Here is a 13,270-nt window from a genome sequence, read left to right as displayed (position 1 = left end):
GTCAAGGATATAGAGCTGAATCCATGTCATTTACTGTATGAGCAATGTCCCTCTGCTGCACAGTTATATCCAGTGCAAGCAGGTCCTCCCCTTTTTTCTACCTCCCTGCAAGTGGCTGGCCCACCCTCTCTCCTTTACTGTCCTCCCTTCCCTCGCTTAAAAGCTGACGTTCCCTAGGACTCTATCCTTGGCACTTCTCATTAACTCTTCTCCCTAGGGGCTTCAGCCTTGCTTAGGACTCTTCAATCTGTATAAATAACTTTCAGACCTTCCTCCCCAGTTAAGAGAGATGTGGCTTTACAGGGTTCTCCACTTTTGCTCTGAGGGGTATGGAAGGAGAGAAAGACCTCATCTAGGCTTTGAGGGCAGCGCTTGCAGGGAACAAAGGAACACGGTAAGTGTGTGATTTTTTTTTTTTTGAATAAATGCATAATAATAATAATAGGACTTCCACCAGCTTCCAAGGGGCCCTGCCCACCTCTCAGATATATTCTGAGGCCTCGAGTCCACCTGCTCATCTGTGATCCCAGGCCAGGCCTTCTACCACACCAAGCCACACCAAGCTCAGCACTGCTAACAGGTCTTTAATCTATTACTGCCTGGCCACACTCCAACACTGCTCCAGGATGGTGGGAAGGAATGAAGCTGTACTGCCAGGTAGGCCACACCAGCTCCGAGTCTGAGAAGCAAGGGCTGGGGTCAGGCTGGGGCCTTGGCAGAAGGCTACCGGCCCCAGGTGATGAGGGAGTTGCTGGCCTGGGCAAGCTCAGTGATGGACACTCGGCCTCGTTGTCGAATGAAGTTGGCCACGGCAGCTAGCTCCTCTGGGGTTATGTAGATGAACTTGCCCCGGTCGTCAATCACACCTGTGGGGACATGTAGGCGGTGGGGCTGAGCCCTCTTGGACCCACCCCACCCAGCCTGAGTATGCCCACCCACTCCCTCACAACTGGCTCTGAGCCTTCTAGGTTTCCTGCCTGCCTGGCCTTTCCTGGCTGCATCCAACCCTGGCTAGACAAGTCAAATCAGGCTTTCCTGTCTGTCCTCATCACCCTGCAGCCATCCCTAGGCCTCAGCATGGCCTCCATGTAACTGCGTCCAACCACATCCACTGAAGAATCCACTCAATGCCCCTCCCTGCACAACCCTCCCTCCACATGGGATGGTTATCCTGCTTCTGAAACAAGTCCCTACAGCCCCCTGTGGCTACACACTCCCCAAGGATTGATTCTCATCCTCTCACCTGTTAGAGTCCCCTCAGCCAGCAGGTCCTGGATGCGGCTTATGGTGTCCTAGAAGGAGAATAATACCCAGAACAAAGATAGGTGCTGTCATCCCCACACAAAACACCCACAACCTCTCTCCCACTACCCCCACATCTCCTCCTCTCCCTTTCATGGCTGTCTCCCAATGTGACTCTGTGCTTCTCCTGTGGAAGGGCCCTGGCGAGAAGGGGCTCTGGTCCCAGGCCCTGCAAGACACTCAGCAAAGGCTCTTTTCCAGTCAGGAGGAGGGCAGTGGTGATGTTTGGCCATGAAGGCTGGGGTGGCCTGTCTGCAAGAGAGTTGTCAAGGTAAGGTAACTGCATGTGGGCTGCTTTGGTCATGCGGACTGGTAGAGTGATAGAGTATGGATTTCTTTTTCTTTCCTGCCTATTCTTCCACCTAGTAAAAATGCAGGATTCCTGGGACACCAAGAGATTACTATACTCTACTCACTTTTGGTTGGGGGCAGGGTGGAGGGGGCATCAAGACTCTCTGTCTTTAAGGCAGGCCCCCCTCTGCCAACCACACAGGCCTGTGGCCACACTCCACATAGCAGGCCACCTTCCAGGGCTTACCTGAGTCCGCAGGCCCACCTGGGAAGCCAGATCTTCCAAGAGCACAACCTTGGACTGCTACAAGGAGGGAGAATAGAGAGAGGCTGAGCTTGGGCAAACCCCTCTCAGCATGGATCCTCTCTGAGGTTTGCATTCTGATCTGATCTGTGCTAGGCAGCTGGATAAACACTATGCACATTTCTGGGGTACAGCCTCACTCCTCTGATACACACAGACACACACTCACTCCCGTAAACACACACACTCATAAACATATCCCATGCTTGCGAGGAGGGATCTACCCAACACAGCCACCTACTCACGGGCCCTGTCCAGGACTGGGAACTACCCAGAGACAGACACATACATGGACATTGAAGCACAGCTGCCACCCTGTCCCCTGCATCCCAGCTGCATCTTGTTAACATCATGAACAAGTTGGAAGGGGAAGCACCAAAGAGAGGAAGAGAGGGAGTGATAGTCACCCAAAGGTATTTTTAAAAACTGTCACCAGGGGCTAGCCAGTTAGCTCAGCTGGTTAGAGCGTGGTGCTGATAATACTAAGGCCCAGGATTCAATCCCTGTACCAGCCAGCTGCCAAAAAAACCAAAAAACAGACAAGCCAAAAAAAAAAGAAAAATACTGTCACCAGGACTTGTCTTTGCTGAGGACCTGCCAGGACAAAGCCCTGAGAAGGTGTGGGGACACATGGAAATAAGACTTGGCTCCTTCCCTTGAGCTCACAGTCCAGCTGCTGAGACAGGCAAGTGTATGACAAGAAGGGAGCAGAGAAAAGGCCTGACAAGGCAGGGTCTCTCGCAGAGACAGAGGGGACTTGCTCCTGCCTTGCTTTTGCTCACCACCCCCTTGGCCCTGGCACAGCTATACTTCCTTCCACTTGTCCTCTTCACATCATAAGAGGCACTGAGTCCTCCCTTAAAGTAACATCATGACCATCACCGAGTGCTTTCCACATAGCCACATGCCACATTCCACATTCCAAGTGCTGCCTTCACGCCCTCCGCAGAAACTTCAGTTCCCAGGGGTGCGGCCAAGGGGCCACAGCCAGGTCCATACGTGCACCTGCCCCTGCCTTCCTCATAGATGGCATATGACTTGAGAGAAGGTGGACTTTTGTGCTTCTAAAAATTTTCCAGAGCAAATGAGCTGGGGGAGGAGTGACTGACATGGGCACACCTCCTCGGCTGCAGGTGGCATGTGACTTTTTGAAATACCAAACCATACATGCAAGCAGAGACGCAAGTGAGAGGCAGCTGGGCCAAGGGGTGGGCAAGCCTCAGGTGATCAGTCCAGCTGGTCTCTACCTACAAAACAGGGAACAGCTACTGGGCTCTCTGTGACATCTTGGAGCGGGAACATGACATCACCAGTGGTGCCTGAGGACCTAGTCTGAGGTGCTACTGAGGCCAAAAGTGTGTTTAAAAAAACAAATGAACCCAGCCATGGGCAGAAAGGAGAGTGGGCCAAGAAGAGCAAGCTATTCCTACACCTCATATAAACTGTGCTGGTGCAGAAATGTTCCTCTGGTCTGAAATCCTAGATGAAAGGGCGCATCCCCTAGGAGCGAGGAGGAAGGCAGGTGGACTAAATTTCAGAAGTCCTCCTTCTCCCTGCAAGACAGCAGTTCTGGGAGAATCAGCCAGCACAGGCTGGAAAAACTTCTAAGCTCCAAAAGAGTTTGGAGAACTCCCGGAGAATGGCACCTCCAGGGAGCCACCACAAGCAAGGGCTAGAACTGCTCTGGGGGCTCTGCCTCCAGTCTCTGTTGAGGGGAGAGGGATGCTGAAGGTGACTCCCTCCTCTAAATCCACCAGGAAAGGCTTCCTGGAAGAGGGACTCCAGGACCATGTTGCTGCCCACTGGGTGGGTGAGGACAGCAGGGAAGTGTGAGAGAGAGGCTGCCCAGGGCTGCAGCCCCTAATCAAGTGTGGCAGGGTGGGGAAAGGACTCCGTCAGAGGGGAACGCCCACAGCCTGAGGAAACAGGACCATCTGGAAGCTGCAAGCATTTTTCCCTCTTATGAGCCCCTGGGCCCCAGGCTGTGGGCCCAGACCCTAGCTGCTGGAGCATCTAAACCCTGTTCTCTTTTTTGGTGTGTGGGGGGAGATTACGCAAGCCCTGGCTCACGGCAGCCCCAGCACCACCCCCCCGCCCCCACTCCCTCTGCACTCCTTCCCTCAGCCGCCTCTGCACCTCTGAGCTGCACTTGAAAACCTCTCCCCTCACCGCATCCATCGTGGGAGAGGAGAAGTTGCTTAGCAGCAAAGCAGAGCAGGATGTGCTTATGCAACCCGGAGCAGCAGCGGGGCGGCCTGCACGGTGGCTGCAGACAGAAGGGGCCACACCACTGCCCCACCCTAGATTCCAAAGGAAAACCGTCCTGTTTCCCATGGAAGACCCAAGTTCCCAGTCACAAGCACATGGCAGAGGACGCTTCTTTCAACTTACTGGAGCTTTGGTGTGACAGAACTGACATAAAACACTCATGAAGAGACTTAAAAACACAGTGACTCACTGAGCCGGGGATCTGAAGAGCAGAGAAACTGTCACACCTTGAGTGTGAGGAAGCCATCAAAGGCTCACACCTCCTACACGAAGCCAGGTCCTTCTCCACCTTCAGGTCAGAGAGGAAGGGCCTCTCGTGGCCAGGACCCCAGCAGCTGAGCCCCCCTGGGCTCTCTCACCCACCCCTGCGCGAGCTTGAGTTAGCCATGGCAGCCCCCACTTGGGCCTGCCCTCTCGACCCTGAGGACACACATGACACGCACACACGAGGCAGGGCACTGACACTCATGCTCTGTGGCCTCTTACCTTAATGTAGTTGACGAATTCTATCAGGAAGCTGTGGGACTAGAGGAGCAGAGAAATCAGGGTGAGTGTCCCACTGGCAGGGGCCACAGAGGTCTGTGCCTACCCACCTACCTGCTCACCTGAGGGCTGCCTGCCTGTGTGCCTGCCCAGCCACCTGCATGTGCCACCTGCCCACCTGCCTGCATGAGCAGCAGAGCTTCCTGGGGGGAGGGTTTGGGGGGCACTATCTTCTGCTGAGAACAAGGACTCTGGCTACTAGAGCCTGCTGGTACTGACGCCCACCCGCCTCTCACTGCCCAACCAGGGGTGTCTGGGATGGGGTGGCCGGCCTTGGATCTGACACAGGCACTGGTGGGTGCACAGAGGGGTTTCCCAGGGGTGGCAGGCCCACCTGCTCCTCAGTCATGGTCTCGCCCATGCCCTCCTCCTCCACCACGAAGGCCTCCTTCAGTTTCAGGTACTCCTCATGCTCCCGCTGGGCCTGCTCCTCCCGGGCCTTCCTCTCTTCCTCCTCCTGGGGACACAGAGGCAAGAGTCAGGTATTTGGGGCAACTGCCCACCCCATCCCTGTTCTGGTCCCTGCTGCATAGCCCATTCTCAGGGACAGAGCTCCTTCAAGATCCCAATCCCCATGGCCCCCAAGTGAACAACAGGCAGAAGCATCTCTTGTCATCAGCCCCATCACCACCCAGACAAATGCCACTCAGCCCCCTCCCATACCCTCCCTGCTCAGGAGATCTACTTACTAAAACTCTCTTGCAAACCCTGCCATGACCCCACCCTACAGTATCCTCCAGTCACCCTTCCCCCCCGCCCTCTCCCTACCATCCCATCATGTCTAAACTTCATGAACACACACCTAGGCTCCATTTCCTCACCCCCCATTCACCAGCCAGCTCACCCCAATGTGGCTTCCGTATACCTAGCTCCACCGAAACAACTCCTGCTATGGTTTCACCCATGCCCTCCATCTTACCAAATCCAAGGGACAACCTTCAGTCCTCATATCCTGTCCTCTCAGTGACACTGGGCATAGCCAACCATCCCCTTTCTTCCCTTGGTTCCAGATCCCACCCTCTCCTGGACTTCCTTCTGCTCCCTAGGCCATTCTTCCCATCTCCTTTGTCATTCAGCTTGCCCCTTTCCTCTTCTCCAGACTCTCTCTGGGCCACCTCACCCATGCTCACATCATCAACAACCATTTTCTTGCCAGTGACTGCCACAGTTATATCCCTACCCAAATCTCTCCTCCCAAACACACGATTGACCATGTGACACACCCAGTGGGCCATCTCACAGGCACCAGACAGACCCAGTGATCTCCCCACGTCTGGTCCTTCTCGATCCCTGGCTCAGTGAATCACACAGCCATCTAACCAACTGCCCTGGTCAGAAAGAGGCCACATCTACCTCTTCTTCCTCTAAATTCCAAAAAACTTTACAATCCATCCATGTTGCTCCATCACCATCACCACCTAGTGCAACAGCCTCCCCCAAACCCAACCCATTTTCCAGAGCACTCAAAAAAGTCTTTTTAAAACATTTTTAAAAACATGAAGTTAAGGCTGAGGTAAGTACTATAAACAAAATGAGCCTGGAGCATCTTGCAGTGCCAGAAAGTAAGAGTGCCCAAAGGTCAAGAGTTCGGACACCTGTACCAGCCAAAAAAAAAAGTGCTCTAAAATCAAAACACTGAAGGGATGTCAAAGGTACACAGGAGCCAACTGAAAGGGCTCCCAATGGTCAAAGCTGGAATGATCTGGGTAACAAAATGAAAAAGTACAAAATAAATACCCACGAATCCAGGGCCGGCCCGTGGCTCACTCGGGAGAGTGCGGTGCTGAGAACACCAAGGCCTCGGGTTCGGATCCCATATACGGATGGCCGGTTCGCTCACTGGCTGAGCGTGGTGCTGACAACACCAAGTCAAGGGTTGAGATCCCCTTACCGGTCATCTTTTAAGAAAAAAAAAAAAAAAAAAAACCCACGAATCCATATGGATATTGAGAAATGACTAAGAAATTATTGATATAAAAATGATTGAATATGGGGGAGGGAGAAGGGAGGGAGGTTTTGGTGATGGGGAGCATTAATCAGCTACAATGTATATCGACAAAATAAAATTTAAAAAAAAAAAAAAAATGATTGAATAGACTTCCAGTCAAGATGGCGGAATAGACGGTCCCCAGCATCACTCTCTCCCACAAATCAACCAATTTACAATTACATAATAAAGCAACAATAGCCAAGCTGGGGCCCCTAGACCTCAGGGAAAGAGGAGGAGAGACCTACAGAGTACACGAAGGCGGGAGAAGCCATGATGAGAGAAAGAAAAAACTGCTCTGACCACTTCATGCCGCAGCCAATTTAAGGCTGGAACAGCTGAGCTCACAGAGCAGGAGCCGGCAAAAGCCACAGCTGTGCCCTTTGGATGTAGTTGCTTAGAGGCAGCAGGGGAGAAGAGGACCTTGGTGGCCTCCAGGCCAGCAAGACCACTAATAGGGTTCCCTTGGACCCTCATAGGAGTGAGAAGCCACAACAACTGAAAAAATGGAGTCACTCAGAGGCTCGTGAGTCATCACAAGGGACTGGTGCACGGCTGGTCCCACAGGAAGTGTTTGCAGCACAGGCAGTGGGAGAGACAGGCCCACTGGGGCAGAGCAAGGACAGCTGATCTGTACCCCAATCAGCGTAGGACCACTCAGAGGAAACTAGTCAGGAATGCAGAGTTGCATGGGGTACAGTTTGATGAAAAGACTCAGGCCCAGATCAGTTACTACACAACCCAGGTGCACCAAGTCTCTGGAGAGCCAGAAGTACCTATAAAGTCAACCATTATAACCTCTGCTGTACAAAAAGCCTTCCCTAGGGAAGCAGCAGCAAAGCAGCAATTTAGCTAAACCACAGAGCTCAAGTACTGGTCCCAACAGGAAGTTCCCCCACTTTAGAAGTAAGCAAAGGACAAAAAATTTAGTCCCGGCTCAGACACACCGCCAGCACCTCAGGTCCACCCGGGGACGTGAGGCATGGAGCTGGAGACTGGAACACCCTCCCCTCAACCAGACACACTGTGCCAGCGCCTCAGGGCCTGCCCAGGGACCTGAGGCATGGAGCCAGGGACTGGACCCCCCTCCCACAACCAGGCACACTGTGCCAGTGCCTTGTGGCCCTCCCAGGGACCTGAGACATGGAGCCAGGGACCAAACCCCCTTACACAACCAGGCACACCACGCCAGCGCCTCGGGGCCCACCCGGGTACCTGAGGCATGAATCTGGGAACTGGACCCCCCTCCAACAACAAAGCACACTGCCCCAGTGCTTAAGGGCCCACCTGGGGACCCAAGGGATGGAGCTGGGGACAGGACCCCCCTGCCACAACCAGGCACACCGACAGCACCAAGGAGCATGCCAAAAACATCACCTCCGTGTGGGTGGCCCACCACAGTCACCACAATAACCATGGCTGTTGTGAAAGCAGCTAGATGCCACAACCACCATGCAGATGGTCCACCAGCCACTGGAGTGCATGGACACAGGGAGAGTCACCAGCAGAGACCAAAGAAAAGAAGAGGATGTCTCTCTGCACAAAGCCCATCCCAGAGTGATAGAAAAAACATCTGCTCTACGATAATATTGGGGGACTAATCACACCTCTCAGCATTGAACAGATCATCTAGGCAACAAACAACAGAGTAACCATTACTCTTTCATTTTTTTTTTTTTTTTTTGTCGTTTTTTCGTGACCGGCACTCAGCCAGTGAGTGCACCGGTCAGTCCTATATAGGATCCGAACCCGCGGCGGGAGCGTCACCGCGCTGCCAGCGCAGCACTCTACCAAGTGCGCCACAGGCTCGGCCCACCATTACTCTTTCAAAAGGAGAGAAGAAATCTAGGGTAATTAGATGGGGAGGGGGGAGGAAGAAGGGGGAGGGGGTTGGGGTGAGACTGGACAAGGGGCATAAATAATAAGTATGATATGTAACAATATATATGCTAGTAATATTGATTTGATCAACATATCTCAATGTTAAACCCCAAAAATATGTATAATCAATTTTGATTTGATAAAAATTTTTTAAAAAAAAGAAAGAAAGAAAGATTGAATAAACAGGGAAGAGACAACTCTCCTATACAAAAGACTTCTAAATAATTTATGTAGATACTCTCCTCTCAAAGAGGTGGAACATAAGTCCCCACCCCTTAAGTGAGGGCTGTGCATAGTGACTTCCTTCCAAACAAGCACAGGAAGGTGGGAAAAAAACAGTAACATTACAGTAGAAAAATCTGGCAAACACAACCTCAGCCAGTTGACCAAGGTTAATGTCATCAGTGCTAAGTCAAGCATGTACCCTTGCTACGTTGTGTTGAAAGTGGAATTTCACTTGTTGTCGTCTTCCTCAAATCCATAACCCCAGTCTAACCATGAGAAAAACATTAGCCAACTCAAATTGAGGGACATTCTACAAACTACTTGCCCAATAGTCCTCAAATCTGTCAAGAGCACTGAAAACAAGAAAAGTCTGAGAAGCTGTCACAGCCCAGAGGAGCCTAAGGAGACATGACAATTAAATGTAACATGGTATCCTGGATGGGACCCTGGAAAAGAAAAAGGATTCTGAGGAAAAACTAATAAAATATGAATCATGCACAGAGTTTAGTTAATAATTATGTATCAATATCAGTTGTAAGAAATGAACCACACACTAAAGTAAGATGTTAAGAATAAGGGTAATGATACAGGAGAGAAGAACCAGGATATTTAAGGTGCTTTAGGCAGGACTGATATTCAGAAAGGTGAAAACCCTCCCTGCTAATGCCTGTCCCCTGCTATGATCTGGCCCATCTGCTACAGCACCCATGGTCAGGTTTCCTGCCATCCTAAGTCCCTGGAGAACAGGGCCAGTCGGAGGACACAGCCTTCCAGCTGGGGCAGCCCTGGCTCTCGCCCTTTACACCTCAGATCTTTGTACTATTCCCTTTCTTGGGAACTTCCTTCTCGACACAAAGGAGAACAAACGTTCATGAACAAATGTTTCTCTAACCACCTTTGTTGCAGTGGCCCCATTCCCTGAGAACCACCTCTAAGTCAGGTCCTAAACAGATCCACCATCGCTTACAATGACCTTTAACAGCCTCAAGGCCCTCAGGATCCAGAGCCCCCTTACCTCTCCGACCTCACTCCTCCTGGCCTAGTGCATGGCCCATCTTCTAGGTTGGAGGTGTTGGGGAGGGGCATGGGAAGCAGGCTGCCTGGTCAGGGGCCAGAGGTCAGGGTCAGGGGTCAGCCTTACCTTCTGCTCCTCCTCCAGGCGAAGCCGCTCCTCCTCCTTCTTCCACTCTGCCTCACGCTGGGACTCAAGGCGTTTCCGCTCCTCCCGTTCAGCCTCCTCTGCCTGGAGAGAGGCCTTCATAGGGGCATATCCCCCACTTCCAGCTAGAATTTGCCCACCTCCCAGACAGGCCGAGGAAAGCCATGCCTAGGCCAGGACGCAAACCAAGGCTGCAGGAGACAGAGCCAGCCAAGCAGTAAACACCAGCCCACATGAAAGGAGCCACAAGGGGAGAGCCTGCCACAGGGAAGGCAGGGCCCCTTCCCACTTCCCAGAACTCCATCCCTCATGCTTGCCTCACGTTGGGCTTTTCGCGCCTGTTTCTCTTCTAGCTTCCGTAGTTTCTTGGTTCCAATTTTCCCTGACAGGTGAGTTTCCACTGGCTTCTCGATGCCTTCTTCCTCCTGGGCTGAGTATGGTCAGAGCAAGACAGCTCAGGTCCTGGCCAGAGAAGACTGATGATGATGTATCCACACCACTCCTTGTCCTTCCCCTCAAAGGGGGACCCCCTTCCACCCACCTGCGAATGTCACTAGCTCAGCTCTGCCCTCCAGCGGCATCTTTCATGAATGCCTGCATGTGTGTTAAGCGGGTGGGGGGTGGGGGGGGCAATGGAGCAAGGAAACAGAGGAGAACTTCAGATACTGCATAATAGTAAATAGGGAGGTGCCAAGTTCCAATATCCAAGTGTCTGAGGATCACAGACACAGGTGTCCAGGCTTGCAGAGGTCTCTGATTTCTGTCTCTGGCCTAACCTCCAGGGAAGGACAGCCCTATGGGGAAATTTACCCCAGCCTCAAATCTGAACTCCTCCTCTGTTCTGGGCTCAGCCCCTGGCCAGGACTATCCCTTTGTCCCACCAGAGCCAAGCCAAAAAGACAGCCCCAACCCCAGTACAACCCCAAGGCCAGCTGAAAGTTAGAGACCCGTGGATGCATGAGCAGCAAGGATGTCTGACCTGAAGTCTGTGACAGGAGGAATGGTGCAACAGAGGGCCTCTTTTTGATCCAAAGGGGATAATCCCCAAGGGTAAAGCCCCAAATGCCCCCAGTTTCTGGGAAAGGCCCAGATACCCACTCCTCAGGCTCAAGCCAGCTGTCAAGTACTGGAGAAGGAACATTCTTTCCTACAATCCTAAGGGTTCTTTTGGGATCCCAGCACCGTAGATATGGAGGACTCTGTGTCGGCTGAATGTCTCTATCTCCAAACCCTTCTTCTGGGGTTACAGGTGACCCCACTCCAGGAAGAGGGCTGGAAAGGGGTGGATTGAGGAACTCTGGGTCAATGTGAAGACCCTTGCCCTGCTGGTTGGACATGGAGAACCCAGATGAAGAGGGAGGTGGCCCAATGGAATAGGGGTCAGGGCACAGACTGTTGGCCCCAAGACCAAAGGCCAGGCCCCAAGTCTCCCCTTACAACATCCTGTGGATCCCAGATGTCCCTCCCCCAGTGTGGCTTCACAATCTACTCCCCCACCTAGCGTTGGGGACCCCATCACCCCTCTCTAGTCCAGCCCCCTTCTCCTCCAGGCTGGTCCTCTCTCACCGGGGATGACAGCTTCCTCCTCATTCTCATCCACTTCTGCCCAGGCCACCCGCTGGGCTCGACGCTGGGCCTGTAGGCGGCTGCCCAGGTCCCTCCGGCGCCGAGGCCTGCCTCCAGCTCTCTGCTCCTCCGGTTCCAGGGGCCGAGGCTGGACCACCCGGCCTGCTACTACTGGCTCCTCCTCATTGTGTAGTAGCTCTTGGCCAGCTATAGGGAAAAGAACGATGCTGCTGCCAGGCAGCCCATCAGCCTGATGGTAGGGGAAGCAGCATCCACGAAGCCTAACCTGCCTCTGCTCATCCTCCTTCTAGACTCTCACTGCCCACAGCACAAAGCCCCAACCTCTCACTCTGACCATGAAGGCCTTTACAACACAGGCCCTCACTCCTGCCCTCCTGCCTATGTTAATGCTTTTCTCTCCCCTCAAGGCCCCCTTTTCCAGCTGGCCTGTTAGGAGACTCTCACCCTGAGGTGTACAGATCTCACTGAATGCCCACTGCAAGGCTACACTTATTTCTTGCCTAACACCACCTGCCCTGGTTTTATCTGGAACCCCAACCACAGAGTACACTTCTCCAGCGGGGGCTGAGTCTCCCCTACCAGCAAGAATTGTTGGCTATCGGCCTTACCTCAGCTTCTCTCTCCCTGGCCCGTGGAGCATGCAGGTACTCTTTACGAGCTTCTGAAGTGAGCCCAGGGAGGGGCAGAGACACATACACAAACCCATATGATGACAAGAAATGGGGGGAAGGGGGTGACAGGTGTATCTGGTCTGTGCCCTGGCGTATGACACGACCTTCTGATCGGGATGCAAAACAGGGAGGAAAGGATGCCAAGGCAGCAAGGTGCTCTCCTTGGTGGGGAGGAAGAGGGACTCAGGAACTTTCCTGGAGCTGCCTCACGCTCTCCCCAGCTCGTGGGTAGGCAGGAAACACTGCGATGTCCCCTTCCTGGCACCCGCTCTGGAGCCAGCCTGGGAGGGTTGGGAAACCTCTGCGGCCTCCCCAAAAAGCGCAGGAGGTACGGCCAGATGATGAGGGGTGGGAGTGCGTGTCCGCCAAGACCTAACCCGTGTCTGAAGTGAACGAAGAGAGGGGTGGAGCAAGGATCTCGCCTGAAGCCGGGTGAACAATGTAGGCGCGCCGACACCCGGTTTCCACGTAGGGGTCTGGCTGTGGATCCCCAAGGGTCCCCAGTCGCGCGTACGTAGCGCATGCGCGTGGCCTGCCTGACGCGAGCCCAAGATCCTTGTCAGCCCCGCCCGGCGCGCCGGCGCATGCGCATGAGCCGCGGCGCGACGGCCCAAGGCTCAGAAGACCGGAGAACCTGGCGACAGCGGCCGTGGCGCGGCGGCATCTCCTACCTGCTGCTGCCTGGCCTCGGCTGCGAGTCAGGAAGAGGATAACGCCGACGAGCAGAGCCGCCGCCACCAAGTACACCACGGGCGCCACCATGACGACAACAAGAACAGGCACATGCACCCTGAGGCCCGGATCTCCCAGGCCCCGCCCAACGCCCATACGGCCCCTCCCTTTTCCCATTCTCCGCCCACTGCTGAGGGCCCCGCCCAGGCCGTACTCTTCAAATATGGGCCTTAACTTCTCACTTTCAAATGAGTTTTGTGGTCTCAAAAAAAAAAGTAACGTTAAGTGAAAATTATTGCAAACGGTATGTGCAGTAGACAACATGTATGTTTTTAAATCACTAGATAATACCACATAATGTTTATGGAAACAAACGTGGA

At 53.5% G+C, this 13,270-nt stretch overlaps 1 protein-coding gene across 1 annotated transcript; it reads right to left on the bottom strand.

The window, feature by feature from the left end:
- Positions 1-564: 564 nt before the first annotated feature.
- Positions 565-13,031, bottom strand: DDRGK1 (DDRGK domain containing 1). Its single transcript, XM_063101533.1, has 9 exons — positions 12,890-13,031; positions 11,527-11,733; positions 10,278-10,390; positions 9,943-10,044; positions 5,043-5,165; positions 4,652-4,690; positions 1,841-1,897; positions 1,244-1,292; positions 565-866 (listed from the first exon to the last, which is right to left on the bottom strand). Exons 1-9 carry the CDS (start codon positions 12,978-12,980, stop codon positions 724-726), a joined length of 924 nt encoding a protein of 307 aa, XP_062957603.1. The 5' UTR covers positions 12,981-13,031; the 3' UTR covers positions 565-723.
- Positions 13,032-13,270: the final 239 nt, after the last annotated feature.

This window comes from Cynocephalus volans, chromosome 1 (assembly GCF_027409185.1).
Source record: "Cynocephalus volans isolate mCynVol1 chromosome 1, mCynVol1.pri, whole genome shotgun sequence".
NCBI classification, from domain to species: domain Eukaryota; kingdom Metazoa; phylum Chordata; class Mammalia; order Dermoptera; family Cynocephalidae; genus Cynocephalus; species Cynocephalus volans.
This window is presented reverse-complemented; position numbering and strand designations above follow the sequence as displayed.